Raw genomic sequence first — 24,114 nt, 5'->3', positions numbered from 1 at the left:
AAAGAGTGTCTCCAAGAGGATGGAGTGGGAAAACAAAATATGGAGTGACTGGGAAGTCAAGTTTGATAATTATTGAAAAGTTATCCATTGGATTAGCAACATCCCTGGAGAGCAGTTCTAGTGGATTGGTAGGGACAGAAGCCAGGCGTTTGTAGACTGAGGCCAAGTGGGAAGAAGCAAGGGGCAAAGGTGAGGATAGCCTTCTCTCTCAAGAAGCTTGACTGTGCACAGGAGGAAAGATGATGGTTCCTGGAGGGAAAATGGAGTTCAAGAGCTGGTATATTGCTTTGGAGTTGGCAGACTTGTGCATGCTTAAGTGCTTGTGGGGGAGAATAGCAGAAAGCAAGAACCTGAAGAAATAGAGGGAAAAGAACATAATTTTTAGAACCAGACCTCTAGGAAGGTTGGAGTTTATGGAATCATACCATGGCTGGAAGGCTTAGCCTGATGCGAGGACAGTTCACTGTGACAGGCAAAAAGAGGCAGGAATCATGTCAATTGGAGGTAAGTTTAGGAGTTGAAGGAATTGAGGGAGTTTCCTCCCAATGCTTCTACTTAGCTCTGTATTGTAGAAATGAAGTCACCTGCAGGGGGTGAGATGCAGAGGTGGGTACAGGGCTTAGAGTGAAGAGGGTTTAATAGATATGACTTGAGAAGTACAAAAGTCAGTAGTCAAAGCCCAGGCTTGCTAGGAGATCTTGATCCTTTGGTGTGTCCCTCAGAATCTGGGCTCAAAGGAGTTCACTATCTAGCTGACAAAAGCACTGCCCAGCAATACAAAGTCTGCTGAGCAGAAGAAACTGGGGAGGGCTGGATCAGAGAGAGAGAGAGAGAAAGGGGCTGTGCTTCAGATGGGAAGAAGCCCCAAGAGCAAAGGCATGGAGACAGGAAAATCCTGAGGGCTTCAGGGATGCTGGCAAGGTCACTCTTGATGTCAGATGCACCCCTGAGTGTCAATGACCCTGTGTATTGGGACCAGTTGGGAAGTGCCATAATGGGAGCTGAAGAGAAAAGGGCGATTGAGGTTAGACTGTACAGGGCCTTGAAGGCAAGCTAGATTTGTTACTTCCTGACATGATTTTACATGTCGGCAAGGGCAGACTCTGTTCTGCTCACTGCTTTATCTACAGGACCCTGACGATGACACACCATCACCATCATTATAAGCACATAATAAATGCTCACCAAATACTTGGGAATGTTGAACAAACACACGGGTGCTCCCAGCAGCATCTGCTGACACATGTACTGGGAGGTGACATGCAGGTGGGCCTGCCCCACCAGGTGTATCAATCCTACCTTCACCTTGCTTACCCTGTGACTCGGGTTTGTGAGGCAGCGGATGAACTCTGGCCCATGACCAGCAAGTCCTGGGTTCTAGAATCAGCTCTTCTAGCTGTGACCCCTCTGCTTTCAATACCTACCCAGGGTTGTTGTGAGGACAGATGAGGTCAGGACTCAGTGCAAAGGTGCTTGAAGTATATGGCGCCACAACTCCCTACGGACCACTGTACACAAAGCACCTGGTAAGTGGTCCATTTAGCTGGGACTCACTGCTTCCTAGCTGCTTCCCATTCCTTGTCCCTTGTGTAGTCAACGAAATGCTAAGTGACTGAGGGGAGCGGACAAGGGGTCAAGAGATGTCAAACTCCCTCCTTGACATCCTTACCCCTGGCCTGGTGCTCATGGGAAGAAATATGGCTGATATGTAAGGTGACCACACATCCCAGTTTATGTCTGCTGTCCTGGTGTATTTAATACTAGTGATCCTATTCACTCTTAAAGTGTCCAAATTATATGGTCACCCTACCTACAGCCTGTGCTGTGTTCAAAGCTTCTGTGTCCCTGGGAAAGCTTATGCTTGCGAATCAGTGGCTTCAGTTGGACAGAGAGAGAACCAAGTCTGGCTGGCATGTTGATGCTTCATGCATGTCTCCTTGGCTGTGGTCACCCCCGTCTTTCAGTGACACTGCCCACAAGCCCCGGGAAGGAGCCCCATAGCCAATACAGTGGTGATCAGGAAGTCCTGGTACCCTCTGCTCTTTTCCACCTGGCTACAGTGCAATGGGTCACAATACCCAGGCTACTCAGGGGTATCCTGGAAGGAATCTGTGTGCTAGGGAATGAGATCCAGAATCCTGTGTCCTGGTTTTGCATTTTGAGAGGACAGCTCAGCCCAAGAAGTCTTCATGACAGTCCTGGGGCAGGGACAATGTCTTATACCCCTGGTCCAAACTCTGAAATATCTGGAGTTTCCTGACACTCCAGAAGTGTGATCTACCCCTACTCTCTACTCACTGTCAATTTTATGAGCCCCAAGTGGCCACCCGGGAAGATGGAAGAGAGAGAGGGAGGAAGGGAGGGAGATAGTCTTTTACTGAGTGGAGTAATATCTTCCCCAGGGCCTCTGGTGGATAGGAAGGTTGAGCAGATGGGGAAGATGGGGAGGAGATGCAAGGTTAGGAATTATTCAGGTAAAATCTAATTAAAATGCTCATGGAACTCAAAATACAAAGACTTCCCCAGCTTCCTTGGACTATAAGACATGATGCCTACCCTCGAGCAGCTTATTGTAATTCAAGCCAGGCTATAATCAGTATGATGATAGAATGCAAAGAAAATACCAGAACAGTGGTTCTCAAACTTTAGCCTGCCTCCGAATCCTCTGGAGGGCCATTAAAACACTGTTGGGTCTCAGCAGTCTGGGGTGGGTGGGCCTGAGAATGTGCATTTCTAACAAGGTCCTTGGTGAAGCTGCCGCTACTGGTCTGGGGACCACACTTTGAGAACCATTGTCCAAAAGAGTCTGGAGATTGACATGCATTGAATTCATCTGGGAAGGAGGCGGCATTTGAGGTGGGCCTTGAAAGCTGAATAGTATTTGAGATACTGAACAATGATAGCTAACAATTATTGAGTGCTTACGATGTACTGGGTGCTGAGTGTAGGGTTCTACTGACATTGCTCATTTAATCCTCATAGAAATCCAATGAAATAGATATGGTTTTTGTCCATAGAGGCATTGGGAGATTGGGTGACCCAAACGTGCTATACCAGCTCAAAACAACAGCACAGGAGATGTTGCAGAGGGTTCTTTTAGAACCCCTAGGTGGAGGTGCCCTGCTCTGAGATCTCCAGCAGCAGCTGCCATGTGCCCAGCCCTCTTCCTCCCCCAGAGTGCAGGGAGTGGGTATTTGTGGTCTTGGATTTGATTTGCTAGCAGGGTGTAGAGCTGGCCTTGCTTCCTTCAGACACATTGAAGAAGGCAACGGGGGAGGAAGGGTACTTGTCCATCTTTCCCCGCAAAGCAGCCAAAGTCAGGGAGGTCATCCTGGCAGAGGGAGGAGTGTGATAGAAGGCACTGAGAGGCAAGTTGGGGAACCAGGAGCTCTTCAGCATCACTGGAACATGAAGGGCAAAGAGGGATAGGAGCGCAGCTGGAGGGACCTCCAAGGCCCAGCGTCTCCACGTGGCACTTCAGAGCCCCTTTACACACCTGTGGCTCTGTCAGGTAGTACCCCTAACAGGTAAAGTGTCACAGATGTGGAGTGGAGAGTGGTGAGGACTTAGGGGCGGCCATGGGCCAGTCCTGTGGGATCCCTGGGCTTTGAAGAGAGGTTAATTATCTCACTGTCAGGGCCAGTGGGGGCCGCAGGCTCCAGGAAGTTAGGGGGGCTGCTTGATGCTCACAAGAGCCTCCTTTGCTGGATGTGAGGCTTCCAGTTCACCGCCAGGAACACGCCCTGGAGGAGGAAGCAGGAGGCTGAGAAATCAGGGCAGAGGTGACACAGAAGTCAAAATTCCCCAACTAGACACATCAGATGCATCAAGAGAGGATTAACTCGGGACATGTCGAGACTCATCAGGAATGGTGGCAGCCGGGGTCGGGGAGGGGGGGCGTGTTCCCCTGCTGTGCACAGAGATCTCAACAGACAGGCCATGCTTTGAGCACACAAAACACACTCAGGTGCACATGGACAACTCCAAATACCGAAGGCCACACTCCCTAAGGGACCAGTTTAAACTCTTCAAGCTATTCTAGGTCATTTCCGGCATCCAGAGCAAGGGCTTCCCCAATTCCAATCCCTTTCTGAGTTCTGAAACCTACCAGGTACTCCCCCCGCCCCCTTCCACTGCACCCCATGTACACATTCACACATACTGAATACACTCAGTGGGTATAAAAGCCAGTCTGTGGTGGGGATGAGGGGAGAAGTGAGGAGGGAAGGGGAGCTTCTTTAGGACAAGCACTCCCCTCCTCCACCTACCCGCCATCTTTCTCCCACACCTACCTGCCTTCTAGAAAATTCAGTGCCTTCTGCTGTAAGATCTCCCTCTTCTATTCCTGAAGCAGAGGTCTCCCAGGGATGTTGTAGGCGGTTGAGGGCTTTCTACTCTACCTGCTTCTTTCTACTCTGTTTTGCTACCTCTGTCCCTTGACATGCCCCTGCACCAACCAAACTTACGAGCTCCAGTTTGCCATTGATTTTTCATGGAAAGATACCATTTCTCACCTGCCCTCGGCCCCTGTTTATGGCTGATGGTAACACATCACAGGTTGCTGGGATGTGGGGTGGGGGACTTCATTTCATCTTTGGTCTAGATCCTTTGATCTGAGTGTTTTTAAAGCAGTACCTCGCAGCATAGAATGATATTTTCACTCCAGCCCTTCCTTCTCTCTTGTTAAAGAAAGTTGTAAGTGGGGAGAAAGCTGGCTAGGAAGCCAGGAGACCAGGCTTCCAGCTCCATCTCTGCTCTTGCCTTGCTGTGTGGCCTTGGACAAGTCACCCCACCTCTTTGGGCCTCATAACCTCTTATCATGGAGCATTGAAGCAGCACCTCTGGGCTCTAAGAGCTTTTCTGCATTCTGTTTTTCCACCTGTGATCTTGTACCAACTTGTTTCCCATCCTACAGATTTCCCGGGGGCTCCCGCCCCCTTAGGATAGGCCTCATACACAGGTGGAGTAATTAGGTGGGTGTCTCTGTGATGCCACGGAAGGGGTCTAGAGCCCTTTTTCTGCTCAAGTGGCACTGCATTAGTGAGAGTCTCCCTGCCTTTCCCTCTCCCTGGCTCCTGTGATGATATGGAATGTGAGGTCGCTCCCCTGCTGGGTTTTCCTCAGACCAAGGAACCTGATCTGAAGAGTGAAAAGGACCACAGTGTGGTGCTGGGTCAGGGAAAGGAAGGGTCAGAATTCTGTAGAGGTGGAGCCACAAAGGCATTCCACAGCGTCAGAGATCCTGAGGGAACTTGAGACACCTCCCACTGAATTTAAGATGCTGGGTCATATGATTTGCCAAAGGCTAACCAGGTACCAACTTTGGTACCTGGACCAGGGATGTCACACAGCTAACAGTGTGTCGCCACTGCCCTTTCCTAAGCCCAGGGCCCACATGGCTAATTTAATACAGATTTGTCCCTACTGAACCTGAACCTGAACTCAGAATCCTTTAGGGAGCCACCAAGATGGTAAATAGGTCAAACCTAAGTTTGAATCCCTGTCCGAGACCCTGTTGGTTCTGATGCAGACCTAGCGTCTTCAAATTACCCTTCCAAAAGGTACCCACTCAGTCTGCACTCTAGGGTGGCAAGGGTTTGGCAGAGAGGGGGTCCATCTGTCCCCTGCATTCTGGCCTCCAAAGTCCTAACTGGTCCTGGGTTCCTTATCTCTTACCAGGGTAGATGGGAAGGAGTCCAGCCAGATTCCCAGACCTCCTGGATGTCTCACCCACTCCCCCACTTAAGATCTGGTTCTTTAGATGCTGCCCCCTTCGCTAGGAGGAGAAGCAGCTCCCCTCACCGGCGCTGCCCAGCTCATAGGGCCCTGGTGCCTGGTGGTACCCAAGTCATGAATGTGCATGAGGCTTGCCTTCTGCTCCCTCACGTGGGAGCAGCCGCTGCACTAGCAGCTGTGGGGTTAAATTTGCATGAGCTTTGCATGTAACTGTGGCTTTATTTTTGGAAGGGAGAAGGGCAGGTTGGGATCGGTGGGTAATAGTGTTCCTGGGGAGAACTGTCAATCAGCGCTGCTAGCACACAAGCTGCCCACCGGGTCGAAGGAAGGCTCCGCCAGCAGCTGAGCACCAAGGCCTGCACACAAAAGGCTGCGGGGCAGAATGGCTTTTGATTCCTCCCCAGCAGTGGGAAGCAGAATTGCTTCTGATTGTTCACCCCAGTGGAATGACTCAGCCTGCCAGCGATTTCCCTTTCACTCTCTGCCTTTCCACGGAACCCAAGTGCACTTAATTGAGAGCCGCGTGGGCCCCTGCCCCACCTCCGCACCCTCAGCCTCTCCTCACACTGCCCACACTCCCCACCCTCTCCCTCCTCCATCCTTGCCTCTCTTTCATTCATCCATTCACTCAAAAAGAAAAGAAAATGTACTGAGCTTTGCAAGTGGAGCCCTCCAGGCATTAGCAAGCCAAGCGCTGGGAGGTTTGCAGACTAGGCTGAGATGATTAACCAGCTCCCAGGCTCACCCCTGCCCTGACCCTCCTTTAGAACAGCAAATGGGAGGAGAGGTCAAGGACAGGAATACTAGCACTGGAATTCCAGATAAGGAAAGCTGAATCAGGCAACATGCTGAGGGGAGGGGCAGAGGGGCAGGGGGAGAGACATCTTGAAAGGGGAGTCAATTAATCCTGGGCACGCGCCCCATTTAGCCCCAGAGAGACCTCTGCTTGGGAGCTGGCTGGGGGCCTGCCCACCAGCGTAGTACAGACAGCACCCCCCACCCCAGGCCCAGCTGGCAGATGCCATGGGACTGCTGTCACATCTCTGCAAGCCCCAGCTACCCTCCTGGAGACTGAGAGGCCCGTCTGGCAGCTGCCAAGTCCCAGCCTGCCACCACAGGGAGATAGTGGGGGCAGGGGTCTATAGTCCTTCCCTAAAGACCTGCTCTTTTAACTTCATGATATAGGAGGATCTAGTTCTAGCACCTTTCTGTACTGCTTTATAATTTCACAAGCACTTTGGTTTAAATTCATCCATTGTGTACTGTTCTTATTGTGGTCAAGCATTTTCATAAACACAATTTCATTTAATCCTCACAGTTGCTCTGTGAGGTGGGTATCAGCTGTGCTTATCTAACACAGAAGGAAATTGAGACGCTGAAAGGTTATCTCTTCTGCCAGCTGACAAAACAGATCCATCAATCTGTGATTCTCTTTCGAGGGCCTAATGCAATAATGCAGGTAGAGCTCACTCCATGGATGGGACCTGATGAATGCATCGTACATGATGGTTCCCTCCTGTGGACCCACAACTGTGCAGGCACAGGCCCTGCCCCCAGGGAGTTTACCTGAAGGGGCAGGCAAGTCACAGCAGATGGAGCCAGAAAGAGACCTGGTTGCTGGTGTCCCAGAACCAGGATTAGAGCTCTGAGTCCCTGACTTCCCACCAAGTGTCCATCCATTATAGAGCTCCTCACAAAGAATGGCAGATCTGCACACTCTGGGGTTATCAGCACCATGTGGACAGAGAAGCAGGAGGGACGAATGTAAGGAAAGGACAATGCCAGAAACAGGGCGACCTGTCGGCCCAGATAAGCATCTTCTGCCAGGTGTCTGGGCAGTGGGGGGGCCCGTGTCCTAGTCGGCTCTGCTGCTATAACAAAGTACCACGGACTGGGGGGCTTAAACAATAGACATTTACTTCTCACAGTTCTGGAGGTTGGGAAGACCAAGGTCAAGGCACTTTCAGATTCTGTCTCTGGTGAGACCTCTCTTCCTGGCTTGTAGATGGCTGTCTTTTTACTTTGTCCTCCCACTGAGGGGAGAGGGAGAGGGAGGAAGCAAGGAGGGGAGGTTGGGGGCGGTGGCACGGGGAGAGAGAAGACAAGAGCTCTCCAGTCTCTTCTTATACAGGCACTAATCCCATCATGAGGACCCCACCCACAGTTTCATCTAAAACTAATTACCTCCTAACACCATCACACTGGGGGTTAGGGCTTCAACATATGAATTTTAGGGGGCCACACACATTTAGTCCATAACAGGCAGAAAGTAGAGTGAGAATCTTTACCTCACTTCTAAACAAGAGAAAAAAATTAAAAACTTATCACGTGCTGGAGGCAGAGAGCTGGCTCTAATCCAGCACAGTCTTGCCAGTTCATCTTGCATCTTTAGTTATACTGGTGCTGCCTTTTAAACTCTTTTTAAGTGTATCTGCCTTGTCTTTCAACCAACCCACTGAAAACAGAGGCTCTGCCTGATATTTCTTTGTCTTGGCCCAAAACTTTGAAAAGGACTAGGAGGTCAAGGAGAGGGTAAATTTCCTTCTTCCCAAGGTGAGCAGGTGACTCAAATGAAGTCCAAGAGATCAAAGTTTGGGTTGAAACCAGATTTGGAATCTAGTTTTGTAGACTTGGCTTCCAATCCACATGTGTGGGACCCCAGTTGAAGTCACATGTCCTCCTTTCCACGAGCTTGGCCAGTAATGCCTGAGCTCCCTGTGAGCTGATTTTATTAAAAAAACATCTATTTAGCACCGATTGTGTTCTTGGCACTATGCTCAATACGATGTCAGATACTAGGAAGCTTTGGCCCATCCTGGCCTTCAAGGAGGTTTAAAGATCATTGGAGAGATAACCCTTCGCTTCTGAAAAACTCAGTAATGCAAGAGCTGTCTGCAGACTGTGCTGGCTGAGTGCCAAGTGAGCTGAGTAGCAACTGTGGGCCCAGAGGAAGGGGTTTCCTATGGTAGGCGGGGCTTCCTTCAGTAGGGAGACAAGAGCAGGTCTGGAAGAGGGTCTTTTTCTTCCTTTAGGAAGCTAAGGGTCACAATATTGTAAATCAACTGTACTCCAATAAAAATTTTTTAAAATAAAGGAAGCTGAGGGAATTCCCTGGCGGTCCAGTGGTTAAGACTCCAAGCTTCCACCACAGGGGGCACGGGTTCGATCCCTGGTCAGGGAACTAAGATCCTGCATGATGCGTGGGCCAGCCAAAAAAAAAAAAGAAAAAGAAAAAGAAAAAAAAGGAAGCTGAGGTCCACATTCAAGTTCTTTGTGAGAGGACTTGCCCCTCTCTTTCTTGCCACCTGATGTTTGTTTGCACATGGTCTACCCTGAGGACCATGTGGATGAATAATAGTGAGTGTGAAGTTCTCTAAGTCCCACAGATGGAACTGAACATGAGAACGCAAAGGTGTGGTTGCCATGGCCAAGATTAGAAGTTGTCCTGGACTAGTGATGCACTCAGAGCTCCAGTCCCAGCCCAGCAGCCACCAGCCATTCCTGGAGTCCGGCCAGCTCCGCCACCCATGGCTGGGGCCCACACAGAGCCTGTGGCAGCTTCTTCTGTCTTCTCAGGCACCACACCCATGGCTGAGCATCTCTGAATGGAGCAGTGCCGCCCGCCCACAGGATGGAATCCCATTTGTATCAGGCAGCCTTACATACACTCCCCACATCCTGTCCTCACACACATGCCCCACATGGAGCCAGGAACGGCCCCCAGCCCTCCAATCTGGAAAATGGAACCCAGCTGTTCCTGTGCTGTTGATAAAATGGAAAGGATACTAGTTTCGGGTCCAGAAGTTGTGACGTGGTCAAGTCCCTTCCTTGCTCTGGACCTCCGTGTCGCCTCTGTGCAGTGAAGGAATTGGGGTAAAGGATCTCTGAGGTCCTGCATGGCTCCAGAGTTTGGGATTAGGCCATGGAAGATGCTGTCCTCAGCATCCAGGCTGCCTCAGAGCAAGGAAGTCCTCCATTACCTGCAGCTGGATGACCTCTCTGTTTGGCCAAGGCTCCCCCACCCCCGGGTAATATGGTGAAGTGTGATTTGGGGCCTCTCCTCCCACTCTTTGTGCCCCCTGATGTACTGGTCTATAAGGGACTCAGATGCCTCCTCTCCTCAGGGGCTTCAGCTTAAGGGGGTAGGGGGGAGTGCTCTAAAAACTAGACATCTTCCAAGACTCAAAATAAATCTTAGAAAAACTCAACTCCCACGTATGTGGAGAAGTAATCATCTACCAGAGGGTTCTTGCAATGAAATCGGAACATCTGAGTAGGGACTGGTGAAGGAAATGTGAGGATCAGATCACTGCCCCTGCCGGCAAAGAAGGGACACGAATGGACCCCGAATATAAAGTGTTGAATAAAGCAATCAGTGTCGCAGAGCGATACACAAAACAGGATACCATTTCTATAAAGCAATAGGTAGAGTATCCTTATATGTTAAAAATACATTTAATGATAAACAAATATACCCACAAAATTCATGATCGGGATTCCCCTTGGGGAGGGAGAGGTGGGGCAGGAAAAAGGAGTAGGGAAGGGGGATTTCCACTTGGAGATGTTTTATTTCCGAAACAAATATGGCAACATTTTAACAGTTGTCAGTTCTGCACGAGTTACTTAGGTGATTTTTTATAGGATTTCAGTATTTTAAAAATCGATTAAAATTAGAATTAAATAGAAGAAATCTCTAATAGTGGCCCATCAGGAACTGGGGTGAGCTTTGGTGAAAACCTTGCCCGAGGGAGCCTGGTTCATCCCAGGGTAGGTAGCTGCCTCCTCCGAGCAGCCTACCACCTTCTGACTCCCTTTGAAGTAGGTCCGAGGTCTGTCCAAGTCTTGGGAAATAGGCTGCAGGACCCTGGGGTCTGAGCGTGGGAGGTAGGGCTGCACTGAGGTGACACACAATTTCTTTATTTCACTTCCTCCCCTTGCTTCCACCTCCCTGGTCCCTGAAGGGAAGCAGGGAGTCATTAGTTAAGTCAATAATCTAAGGCCAAGTTATTCGTTCCTCCCCGGAACCCCAAAGCTCACATTTGATCCCCCAGAGCAGGATGTATTAATCTCTTTTTAAACTGGGTCCATCGAAGGGTATTTGGGGTCAAGAAATGCTAAGAAGTTATAGCCAAAAAGTTGGAGCAGGGTGGGGGGGGTACATTTTTGGGAGGAAGGGATCGATGACTCTCATTAAATTCTTAGGAGGTCTCAAAAAGGAGCTGAAATGAATCTAGCCCCTCATGCTGTGGTTGGAAACTGAGCCCAGAGAGGGCTCAAGGCTTTGCACCAACAGAGGGGAGGATTACATCTTGCAGCCCAGTCTGTGCCTGCTCCCAAGTTCACGGGTGTAATGAGGGCAAGCATTCACGCTGAGACCTCTGTGGCCAGGCCAGGGTCTGTTCTGGGGGTGCAGCCCCGGGGTGCTTCTCTTCTCAGATAAACCCCATTGTCTAATCAGATATCTCAGAGAATTGTCCTGGAGAACAATGAGACATAACACAATAACCAGCGTTGGTGATTTTTTCCAGTGTATTCTACGCTCTCACTTCTTTTTGTGTTCATAATAAAGTCCTGTGACAGGGCAAGTGTGGTTACTTCCATTTTACAAGTGAGGAAACAGAGGCACAGAGCTGAAATCACTTATTCAAAGCCACACTCAGTGGCAGAACTGAGGCTCTAAACTCATGTTTTCTTTCTGTTCCTCTAAAGCCAGGTTTCTCAGCTTCAGCACTATTGACAGTACAGGTCAGATAATTCTTTGTCGTGGGACCTGTCCTGTGCTCCAACTACCAGATGCCGGTGGCACCCCCCGATCACGACAGTCAAAAATGCCTTGTCTCCAGATATTGCCAGATCACCCCACTGGAGACGCCCTGCTCTAAACCCCCCAAGCCCAAGCTCATTCCTACCTCAGGGCCTCTGCACCTGTGGTTCTCCCTCAGGGGACCGTTCTACAAAGAATCTTCATCAGGCTGGCTCTTCTTGAAAGCCACCTTCTCAGAGGCCTTTGCCTGGACACCACCGCTGAAGTAGTGGACACACACACACACACACACACCCCTGGCCCTTTTATCGCTGGCTCTTTTTTTTTTTAATAATGAAGAAAATAAATCTGTATATTTTATTTAACATTCATTCATAAGTTACAGTTATGCCAAAACAATGTGCTTCTAATGAAAGAAACCTTGGTATAATCCTAACAACATGCATATACATTTAATAGAATGTTCTGCATTTCTAAATAAATTACGTGCATGATATTCATTAACCAATAAAGAATACCAATATAAGAATTCAGGACATTTATTTTTCTGCACAGAAATTTAACTACTGTACAACACACACACACAAAAGCATATTTTAAATGTCTGGCCTTGCTTTTTTTTCTTCTGTGCACTTAACTCCTCTCCTTCCTTCCTTGCCCCTCCACCTGCACTTTGCAGGGTACTTGGCACTTGTCAGATGCTGAAGAAATATTCGTTGAATAAATGACCAAATGAACCCCGACACTGCAGCCTCATCAGCTCTGCTCAGCCTGCAGGTGACATTACTCGGCACTTATAGAGGACACACCTCGCTGGGTGTGTTCTAGGGTGGGCAGCACCAGCCCCCCTAGCCCTGGGTGCTGGAGGAGGCTCCCTCAGGGTGTGAGCGAGCCCTCCCACTGCTCCACTGGCAGCACTACCGCCCATGCCCAGTGGGTGCCCTGGGTGGAGGCCCCTGGCAGGTGAGTACCAGGCAGAGCGTAGAGCTGCCCCCCAGCCTGGCCTGGGTGGTGGTGGGGAGGGCGTTAAGGAAGGAGAGAAGGTAGGGAACGGGAACAGGAGGGGAAATGATCCAAGCTGAGGAGGGAGGCATGAAGGCTAGAGGCTAGCATCCTTTTTTTTTTTTTTGGCCTCACCACACAGCATGTGGGATCTTAGTTCCCTGGCCAGAGATCGAACCCATGCCCCCTGCACTGAAAGCATGGAGTCTTAACCACTGGACTGCCAGGGAAGTCCCATAGAGGCTAGCATCCTGATCTTGTGGGTGACCTTTCCAGACAGGGAGGGCGGACAGGAGGGCAGCTATGGATCCTTGCTCTCCCCAGCCCGGAAGTGTGGGTTTGGGGTTTGATGTGGGCAAGGCCATAGCTGCTTCCCCTCCGGAGTGTGATGGGAGGGTGAGTAGTAGTATTCCTCACCTTCCTGAGTCCAGACAGATCCCTTTTCAACTCCATGCCTCTAATCTTCATATTCCAGAAAGGGACATCAGAGGAATGTGTCACCCTGGTGTGAGCCCTGCTTCCCTTTGGGAAGGAGAGTGCAGGATGGATGGGGAGAGCGCAGCTGCAGTGAGAGTAGCAGCAGCTCACAGCCGAGGGCTTCCCAGGCTTCCGTGGTCCTTGCCTGTCTTGGTTCAGGAGCCACACTCAGTGGGATAGGTCATGTGGGAAAGGGGGAGGCTGGCACTGGTTCTGGGGGCAAGTCTCCCGACTTCCCTGGGGCCGGATTCTGAGACGTGTAGCCTAGGGGGTCCTTTTCCACCAACTGTTTTTTTTTGTTGGTGGTGGGGTTTTTCTTTGGCTGCACCGTGAGGCATGTGGGATCTTAGCTCCCCGACCGGGGATCGAACCCGCACCCCCTGCATTAGAAGTGCGGGGTCTTAACCCCTGGACTTCCAGGGAAGTCCCTCCACCAGCTGTTTTTGGCTGTTCTCTTTCCTCTCTTCTCTTGAGACCTAAAGTCTAATTCTTGCTGGATCTCTTCCGTAATATCAGTCAGAGGCCAGGCAGAAGGTTACTGAGACGTGCTCCGCTTGAGGTGCTGTGGCTCCTTTACTTTTTCCTCTCCAGTCATTCTTCCCTCTTCCCTTCCCCTTCTTGAATCTCCAAGATAAGTGTGATTGCTCACTTTCACCCCAGGTATGCCCTCCTGGCCAGTGGGGATTTCTTTCCCAAGAACAAAAATATGCCTTTCCCCTTGTGTCTGAGGGCAGAGACAGCAAGTCCGGTGTGGCAGGGGTGTGTGTGTGTGTGGGAAGACCCAGGGTTTGGGAACTAGGATGGATCACAGCCAGGTTTTCTGTGATGCTCTCTCCAAGTTGAAAACCAAACAAGTCTAGACACTTAAAGGTAATTAGTTTAGCTTCAAGTGTGTCTGGGGATAATCTCAAACTTCAAAGTGCCTCTGTGTGTTAAGATGTGGGGAGTGGAGAGCAGGGGATCTGGGGCTAAGAGACAGGAATGCATTCAGGATCACACCAGCATCCTTCACCCACTCCTCGCCTTTGCTCCCTAGCGTCATCTGTCTTCTTCCTCTCAGTCCCCTAGGGCTCAGCACAGTACTTGTGCTTTGCACATCATCCTGGCTGCCATTCAGGTCAACGAAGGAGCTCACCTGTACCTAAGACCTTGTCACCTGCCCAAAGGAGAAATGAAGCTATAGCTGGAGGCCACAGCTTGATTTCCCCTCTAGGCTTTTTCTCTGCCAACCATTGAAACGGGCCTGGTTTCCAGGACAGGACCCCTAATATCTCTGAGCCTCACCTACAGTCCCTAGCAATCTGCTATCACATGGAGATCATGGAATTTGGGTCTGGGTTCAAATCCCACCTTGGTCACTGGCCAGTTGAATGACAAGGGTCAAGTCATCTAACTTCTCTGAGTTTTTGCCTCATTTTCCTCATTTTTGTCCTAGGACTCTAGAGACAAAGTCCCTGCTCTCATAGAGCTGAAATTCTGGTGGAGATACACACCATAAACACATTTAAAAATAAGACTATTATAGGTTAAAGCAGGTGTTACGAAGGAAATAAACAGGTTGGCTTAACAGAGAGGAATGAGGGAGATGGATTTTTCCAAGGGTAACCACCTGGCAGAGGTGATATTTGAGTTGAAAACTAAAGGGTGAGAGAGGAAAATCTGTGCTAAGAGGAAGAGCTAAGGGAAGAGAATTGTCGGCAGAGACAAGAGCAAGCACAAAAGCTCCTCTCTGGAAAAAGGTTTGGTGTGTTCTACCAGCAGAAAGAAATGAGTGTGGCTGTAATTGCAGTGAGGTGGCTGGAGTGGTGGGCAAAACCAGGGCCTGCCGGGGCCTGCAGGACTCGTGAAGTGTCTGCTTCACTCTAAGAACAGTAGGAAACCTTGAAAGGTTTTCAGCAGGGAGCATGAGGACTGTGACACTCCAGATGCTTAGGATGAGCAGATTGGGAAAAGACAAATTTGGAGGCTGACTCAAGGCCCAAGTGAGAGGAGATGGCGGTGCAGCAGGATAGCTGCAAACAGATATGTTTTATTTTTTTAATTTTATTTAAGTATAGTTGACTTACCATGTTGTGTTAATTTCTGCTGTACAGCAAAGTGATTCAGTTATACATATACATATTCTTTTTCATTTTTTTTCCATTATGGTTCATCACAGGTTATTGAATATAGTTCCCTATGCTGTACAGTAGGACCTTGTTGTTTATCCATCCTATATATATAATAGTTTGCATCTGCTAATCCCACACTTCCAGTCCATCACTCCCCCATCCCCCCCAACCTTCGCAACCACAAGTCTGTCCTCTGTCTGTGAGTCTGTTTCGTAGATATGTTCTTTTTTTTTTTTTTTTTTTCTTGCGTTATGCGGGCCTCTCACTGTTGTGGCCTCTCCCATTTGCGGAGCACAGGCTCCGGACGCGCAGGCCCAGCGGCCACGGCTCACGGGCCCAGCCGCTCCGCGGCATGTGGGACCCTCCCGAAACGGGGCACGAACCCGCGTCTTCTGCATCGGCAGGCGGACTCTCAAGCACTGCGCCACCAGGGAAGCCCGTAGATATGTTCTTTTGTGTCGTATTTTAGATTCCACATATAAGTGGTATGTATATGGTATTTGTCTTTCTCTGTCAGGCTTACTTCACTTAGTATGATAATCTCTATGTCCATCCATGTTGCTGCAAATGGCATTATTTCATTCCTTTTTATGGCTGAGTAGTATTCCACTGTGTGTGTGTGTGTGTGTGTATTGTGTGTGTGTGTACACACACACACTATACACACACACACCACAACTTCTTTATCCATTCATCTGTCAATCTTGGCTATTGTAAATAGTGCTGCTATGAACATAGGAGTGCATGTATCTTTTGGAATTATAGTTTTATCTGGATATATGCCCAGGAGTGGGATTGCTGGATCATATGGCAACTCTGTTTTTAGATTTTTGAGGAACCTCCATACTGTTCTCCATAGTGGCTGCACCAATTTACATTCCCACCAACAGTGCAAGAGGGTTCCCTTTTCTCCACACCCTCTCCAGCATTTGTTATTTGTAGACTTTTTAATCATGGCCATTGTGACTGGTGTGAGGCAGTACCTCATTGTAGTTTTGATTTGCATTTCTCTGATAATTAGCAATCATGAGCAGCTTTTCGTGTGCCTATTGGCCATCTGTATGTCTTCTTTGGAGAGATGTCTATTTAGGTCTTCTGCCCATTTTTCAACTGGGTTGTTTTTTTGTTATTGAGTTGTATGAGTTGCAAACAGATTCATTTTACATGTCTTCCCAGTGTTATAGTTCTGCTCCAACTGTTACATTCTTCTAGATGGCCCCCTAGTCCTGTCCTTGTATTGATCACACACACCTCTGGACAGCACCTACCATGTGCCAAGCATTGCACTTGACTTCTGTGAGTTTGCTTCATCCTCATACTGATCCTGTGAAACAATGATTATTTCTATTTTGTAAGCAAAGAAAACTCACAGATGTTAATTTTCAACTCCAAATCTGTCTGATGCCATAGCCAGTGACCTTATTTCTACAACACTATCCATGTAGATGCTCACAGATGTGTAATTGGATGGACAAAAAGTAAGTCACCAGTTGCCCAACTGGTAGAATGTGCAGAGTGCAGGAGAGTCCTTTGGCCAAAAATAGATTCCCTACATATGGACAGCAATAGAATATTTGCCTCATAGGACCTGGAGGCCTCAGCTAAGCAAGAGATGGATGACCTGGGGCTTGAGAAACACATTTTGTCACTGTCAGCTGTTAAGTTAGCAGAGTAACTTCATACTCCTAAATTGTGCTCTCAGGGAATGAGATGCAGGAAAGTTGCATTTGGAAGGAAGAGAACTAGTCCTGGAAAATGAGATATGGCCATTGAAGACAACACAGGGATGACGAATTCTGGAGAGAACAATTATAGTTATATAAATCATAGATACCAATGAAAATACCTCCCATTTATGGAGCACCAACTGTGTACTAGGCTTTCAATAAATGTACCAGACCTATTAGCTTCTGATGGGATCCAATAAACTGCTCATAATGACTGCATGAGGCATCACCGTGGTTCCCTGATTCTAAGAGGCCATCAGTTTAATAAAAGCTTTTCATAGGAAAAAATACATTACGCTTACACAATGCTGTTTTGTTGTGTCGTACTTTTAGGATTGGAATGTAGAATGTATTTATTCATAACATAACCACTTTATTCTTCAAGATGACAATGCACGTTTGAATTTGAGCCTTCACCTTCAGAGTCTGAAGAGTCTTCTGGCTCCCTCAGCTGTGCCCATACACCCTCATCACCCACCTGGGCTGTCTCTCGCCCCTTTTGGATTGACAGGGTAATTTAGAGCATGATAAAGAATGCAGGGTTCCTTCTGCATTTCCTATTTTATTAAACTTGTAGTCCCCCCATTTAATTGGATCATCTGTCTTTTGACTGACTGAGAAATACCCCTTCCCAAGGCATGACAACCACACAGCCTTTCCGAGCTCTGAAAATCACGTGCCCTACGCTTAGCGATTTGCCTGTGTCTGCGAGAGTGCCCACATTGCCTTCCAGTGTATTCCTCTCTCTGGTGACTGGCAAGGTCGTTGTTACTGTTTTCAGCATTGATTATAAGATGCAGTCCTATTACTTTAAAAGAATTTTTTAAGTGTCTGTGAAACTGAAGGTTAAAGATGTGAAAGTGTTTACCTCCTGAGTCATAGCTGGCAGGGAGCATAACTGGGAATGCAAGCCAAGTCTATCACGTACTTTTCAGTGTCCAAGGATACAATTATTTCTCCCCTCTTTTGCTCCTGAACGCTCTCCAGTCAGGCCTTTCTTCCTGCCACTCCACCAAAACTGCTCTTGTCAAGGTCACTGGTGGCCTCCACGTGGCCAAATCCATTGAGTGATTCTCAGTCACCATCTTATTTCAGCAGCACTTGACACCATCCTCATCCTTGCCTTTCGTGGGTCTCCTGCATCTCTCTCACAGCCTTCTCATTCCCTCTCACCTTCCTGGCCTCCGTGAACCAGTTCTCACATTTCTCTTGTCTTCCTGCCTTTGCTTTTTCATCTAGTCTCAAACCTGGCTTCTCTGCACAAACGCCTTGTACATGGAAATCTGCAGCTTCCCCCGCTCCACAGCTATCCTGTTCCCTACTGCACATCACTCCTTGGATGTCTAATGGGCTTTGCAAACTTAATGTCTTAAACCAAACTCCTATTTTCCACCCCGGCTTCATCCCAGACTGGCTCCTTTTGTGGTCTTTTGCAACTCAATAAATGGCAACTTAACTTTTTCTAGTTGCTTAGACAAAATTATTAGAGTCATCCTAGACTCCACTCTTTCACTCCCTGCAGCCAATCTTTTAACTAATCCTATCAGCTCAACCTTAAAATTACATCTAAAATTGAATCCACAACTACCGCCCTTGGCCCAGCCATGTGAGTCCCTCATCTGCCCTAACTGGCCCACCACTTTCCACCCAGTCCCTTCAATGGCCTCATCTCCATTCAGCAGCCAGGGTGACCCTCCACAGCCGAAGTCAGATCAGGTTGTCCGCTTCTTAAAGCCATCTGGGGGCTCCTCAGCTCATCAGACTAAAAGCCAAAGCCCTTATGGCCAGCCAGGTTCTCTGTTGCCTGACACCTGCTAGCTCTCTGACGTCTACATACCCTGCACCCCCCTTGCCAACTACCCTCCAGCCAGACTGGTCTCCTTGCTGATCTCACAAATGCCCAGCACACTCCACACAGGAACCCAGGGCTTTGCCCTTGGGGCTGCCCCTGAGCTTCTTCCTTCTCCTCCCAGATCTCCATGTGCCTTTGCTCCCTCGTTTTCTTGAGGTCTCTCCAAATGATACTCAACAGAGAGGCCTCCCTCGTACTCTCTGCATAAAATAACCACCTCCCAGAGTGCCATCCCATTCACTCTGCTTTATTTTCCCCGTAGCACCTAGATCACTTGAGGTAGGACGCATTGATCTGTTTGTGGCCAGTCCACATTAGGCTACACACAAGCCCCATGAGTGCAGGGACTGTGACTGTTCTAGTCACCCCTGCATCCCAGTGCCGAGAACAGGGCCTTCCCGATGTAGGCTCCCAACAGATGTTTGCTGAAATAGAGGACAAAGGAAGAATGAGATAACAGAGGAGACAGGGCTGAGCTTCTGTTAGAAGAAACATGCATTTCTCTGTTGCCCAGATCTCACGGGCAGAATGTCTCCTCTGTAAGTCACCGGTGGGGACTGTGCAGTGACTGGCCCCATCCCAGGCTGATTCCCGCTTGTGTCTCCTTCCAGGTCTCGGTTCTCCCGGGCTCTGTGAGGCTTCTGCTATGACCGCAGCCTCTTGGCGGAGCCAGGACTGCCACAGCCACGCCAGGTCCCCCGCTCTGCCCTGCCTGTCCCCGGCCCTGCGTCACCATGGGCAGCGTCAGCAGCCTCATCTCCGGCCATGGCTTCCACAGTAAGCACTGCAGGGCCTCCCAGTACAAGCTGCGCAAGTCCTCCCACCTCAAGAAGCTCAATCGGTATTCAGATGGCCTGCTGAGATTTGGCTTCTCCCAGGACTCGGGTCATGGCAAGTCCAGCTCCAAAATGGGCAAGAGTGAAGACTTCTTCTATATCAAGGTCAGCCAGAAGGCCCGGGGCTCCCACCACCCCGATTACACTGCACTGTCCAGTGGGGACCTAGGGGGCCAGGCCGGGGTGGACTTTGGCCCGTCCACCCCGCCCAAGCTCATGCCCTTCTCCAACCAACTAGAAATGGTAAGCGGGGTCTCTGGTGTGGGTGGCTGGGTTGGAAAGGCAGGAGAGAGGCCTGGGGCTGGGATGGCTGGCGGTGGAGGTCTAAACGCATACATCTCCAAGAGGCTGAGTGATGCAGAGAGGGCAGGAGTGCTCAGCCACAGCAGAGAGCAAGATTGGACAACGGAATGGGCACGTTTGTCAGTCCTCTGATGCAGAAGTTTTCAGTAAAGAGCAAAGGGGGAATGAAAGCCTTCCTGAGCTCTGCTGGACTGTAACTCAGGATTGTCAAGGTAGGACGGACAGCAACATTTTCAAGCGCATGGGAAAGAGAGGGGGCTCACTGACGGTGTGGAGGAACAGGTAGAGAGGGCACTTGGAGAGAGCTGGCAGCTTCTCTCCTTAGAGGATTCATGGAGGTGGGCTTTCCCCTCCTTTTCTGCTCCAGTTGGGCAGCAGCTCCAGCTCAAGCTGGCCCCAAAGCATCTTTGACTGGTTAAGGCCTGTGAGTTTGTTCTCATCATCAGTCTAGCAAAGAGTCCCATGTACTCAGAAGTCCAGCCCTCATGCTGGCTCAAGCTCTCATGGGTCCCGCCAGTGGACAATGAAAACATTGTTCCTATTCAGTGCCCTGGCCTCACCTGGGAAGATGAATCTTTGGTGTTGATGTGCTAGGAAATGGCCCCATATGTTTGCATAGAGCTTTAAGCTTTTGAAAGTAAAGAGCCTGTGAAATGTGAAGTCCTCTAATAATGAAAATGACGGCTTTAGGGAAAGGATGTTTATTTCAAGCGATTCCCCCAACCTCCGGGGCAGGTCACGGCCAGTGTTCCAGCTCCTGGCTGACTGCAAGGGGCAGTGGAGGTGAAGCGGGGATGGACTTCTTCAAGGACACATGTCCAGTGTCCTTACGTGCACCACACAGAGCCCTGGCACGGGGGTCTCAGCCAGTGAATCTAAGAGTCGTTTGGTATCTTGGGGTGGAAGGTGGGTCAAGATGGTGACAGGTTTGTAGTTCACGATACAGAGTGCCTCGTGACCCTTCAGGACGTCCCCAGGCACAGAGGAATTTCTCCTCCTCGGGAGAGATTCACCACCTTTGGCTCCTTCAGAGCAACAGGTGAGGTCACCTATGGCTCCCGACCAGGAAGGTACCACGTGGCCAGCATGCCTACCCGGCTGGGGGTGCATCAAGGGAAGACACAGGCTCCATATGCCTGTTTTCCTCCCCAGGACTTGGAGAAGGGTGCTGTGAGACCCACGGCCTTCAAGCCGGTGCTGCCACGGTCGGGCGCCATCCTCCACTCGTCCCCCGAGAGCGCCAGCCACCAGCTGCACCCCGCGCCTCCAGACAAGCCCGAGGAGCAGGGGCTGAAGCCCGGCCTGTGCTCCGGGGCGCTGTCTGACTCCGGCCGGAACTCCATGTCCAGCCTGCCTACTCACAGCACCACCAGCAGCTACCAGCTGGACCCGCTGGTCACACCGGTGGGGCCCACCAGCCGCTTTGGGGGCTCAGCCCACAACATCACTCAGGGCATCCTCCTCCAGGACAGCAACATGATGAGCCTGAAGGCCCTGTCTTTCTCCGACGGGGGCAGCAAGCTGGCCCACCCGAGCAGGGCGGACAAGGGCTCCATCCGTTCCCCCATCTCCACGGACCAGTGCACCGTCCAGGACCTGGAGCAGAAACTGCTGGAGAGGGAGGGTGAGCCCCAGAAGCTGCACCACAGCTTTGAGGAGAAAGGGCTGGCCGCCAGCCAGGCCTACGAGGAGCGACCGCGGCGCTGCAAGGACGAGCCAGAGGGGCTGGAGCCCAAGGGCAAGCTGAAGCCCACGGCACAGAAGAGCCAGCGTGCCCAGCAGGTGCTGCACCTGCAGGTGCTCCAACTCCAGCAGGAGAAGCGGCAGCTGCGGCAGGAGCTCGAGAGCCTCATGAAGGAGCAGGACCTGCTGGAGACCAAGCTCAGGTCCTATGAGAAGGAGAAGACGAGCTTCGTCCCTGCGCTGGAGGAGACGCAGTGGGAGGTGAGGTTGTGGGCGTGGGCGGGCAGGGGTTCGGTGCCAGCGCCCCCCACCCCCCAGCCTTCTCCAGGTCTCCTCCAGGCTCTAGGCAATGGGGGGGAACACAACTGCCCGGGAAAACTGGGCTGAAGTACCCGTTTCATGACCCTAATAAGGGGCTCCATGGTAAACCAAGTTGGGGGTACTCTTAGTCCGGGCTTCCTCCTCTCCCCACCCCGGTGCCTCGTGGCCAGAATTGAACTTACTAACCGAGTCGTCAGCTGAGAAGCTGGAGCGAGAGAGCCGAGTCCCAGCTGGGATGTCTCAGGGCCAACTCACTGCATCTGCTCACAGAGGCCCAGGAGGACGACAGACCATCCTGAATTCATGCTGGCCCCAGAGCCACGAGAGAGCACAGTTATCATCTGTGACTTTTGAGGCAAGGGACTCCACCCATTGGTAGGAGTGGCCGCATCTGTGCAGGTCTCAGGGACAGAATTCCTCACAGAAGTGCGAGTGGGGCTTCTATTTGGTAGGCTGAGATGGAAACGTAGAACAGGAAGAGAGGGGCTCACATACACATGCACCCACTCAGGCACACCTGCAAGTGAAGCGCCTGGGCCTGGCCTCTCTGGAGAACAGCCTAACCCCTCATCCTGCTCTCTTTTCTCACCTGAGAGGTGGTGCAGGGGACCGGGAGGGGGTGTGCACGGCATTCACCCCAAAGACTCCTGCCCTGGGAAGGGGCTGAGGGCTCCTTGGGTCTGGTTAGACCAGCATCGCCCCCCCAGGTCGAGGTGACACACCCTTGGCCACACAGCCATGTGTTTGCACTGAGCTGCCTGTACTCATCCTGGAAGTTAGAGCAACAGGTGTTATCAGGGGCAGAAGGAAAGGATCCTTTTGGTGGAAGTGACGGATGGAGGCACCAGACGGGTGGGAAGGGAGTGTCACTTTCTGTTTGCTGGGTTTCCCGAAGAGAACAGGACCTAAGCCATGGAACCACTCCCTCTCCTATTTCCCATCAGTGTTGGCACAGCAGACCCTACCCCAGCCATGGTTTCTCAGCCAGGACTTGGGACACTTCAGGGCATGTCAGAGGCATAAGCCAGTGCTGGCATCACAACGCATCCATCTTTGTTTGTCTAATCCGGAACCAAGCTGGACATTGCTGTGACCTCACTCCCAGGTTATCCAGTCAGGCTGTGTGGTAAAACAATAAATTAAATAAAATAAATTAAACATTCACAATAACACAGAAATATATTGCAAACATATTTATAATAATAATTCACAGAGTGGTTATTAATGCCAGGCCCTAGGTTCTTTCATTTCATCTTTACAACAACCCTAAGAAATAGGTACTATTACTAATCCTCAGTTTACAAGTAAGGACACCACACCCAGGTGTCATCTGTCACCCCTTGGCTCTCTCTCTTGTCCCCGCCCCGCGGCAGGTGTGCCAGAAGTCCGGCGAGATCTCTCTCCTGAAGCAGCAGCTGAAGGAGTCCCAGACAGAGATCAACGCTAAGGCCAGCGAGATCCTCAACCTAAAGGCGCAGCTGAAGGATACGCGGGGCAGGCTGGAGGGCCTGGAGCTGAAGACGCAGGACCTGGAGAGCGCGCTGCGCACCAAGGGCCTGGAGCTGGAGGTCTGCGAGAACGAGCTGCAGCGCAAGAAGAACGAGGCGGAGCTCCTGCGGGAGAAGGTGAACCTGCTGGAGCTTCAGGCCCAGGCCGCCCTGCCGCGGGGCCGGGACACGGCCGCCCTGGGGCCCGCCTCCGCCGAGGACGTGCCCGCCCTGCAGCGGGAGCTGGAACGGCTGCGGGCCGAGCTCAGGGAGGAGCGGCAGGGCCACGACCAGATGTCCTCGGGCTTCCAGCATGAGCGGCTGCTATGGAAGGAGGAGAAGGAGAAGGTGATCCAGTACCAGAAGCAGCTGCAGCAGAGCTACCTGGCCATGTACCAGCGGAACCAGCACCTGGAAAAGACGCTGCAGCAGCTGGCCCGCGCGGATGGCGCAGGGGAGCCCTTTGAGATTGACCTCGAAGGGGCTGACATCCCTTATGAGGACATCATCGCCACCGAGATCTGAGGGGCCTCCTGGGAGGGAGACGGGGACCTAGCATTGGGAGGCAGGGGTGCTGAGCCCGTCAGTGGGGGTTCCCCTCCCCATCTCCCCTGCTCAGGCCTCTGAGAGAAGCACAGACCTCGAGGGGGGAGGGAGGGGAGGGGCTGCTACACGACCTCTCCCCGCCTTTCCCACGTTCCAATGCTTAGCATCCCTGCAGTCTGCCAGACCTCTAGCTTTGCCAAGAGATGAGTCCCCGGATCTCCATCATTTGGTTAAGGGCTCCCTAAACCTTGGCCTTTGTTCAAACTACT

The 24,114-nt window shown here is 50.9% G+C and overlaps 1 protein-coding gene across 1 annotated transcript in view; it reads left to right on the top strand.

Annotated features, from left to right (window-relative positions):
• Window positions 1-23,864, top strand: part of LZTS1 (leucine zipper tumor suppressor 1) — a 46,561-nt gene extending 22,697 nt beyond the window's left edge. The window contains 4 exon segments of the mRNA XM_007470580.1: window positions 19,281-19,347; window positions 19,349-19,748; window positions 20,961-21,752; window positions 23,186-23,864. Of these exon segments, the coding sequence (XP_007470642.1) occupies window positions 19,316-19,347; window positions 19,349-19,748; window positions 20,961-21,752; window positions 23,186-23,824 (1,863 nt within the window). The 5' untranslated portion in view covers window positions 19,281-19,315 and the 3' untranslated portion in view covers window positions 23,825-23,864.
• The last annotated feature ends 250 nt before the right edge of the window (window positions 23,865-24,114 follow it).

This window comes from Lipotes vexillifer, unplaced genomic scaffold, assembly GCF_000442215.2.
Source record: "Lipotes vexillifer unplaced genomic scaffold, Lipotes_vexillifer_v1.1 scaffold913, whole genome shotgun sequence".
Lineage (NCBI taxonomy): Eukaryota > Metazoa > Chordata > Mammalia > Artiodactyla > Lipotidae > Lipotes > Lipotes vexillifer.
Note: the sequence above shows the minus strand (reverse complement) of the source record. Positions and strands in the feature narration are given on the sequence as shown.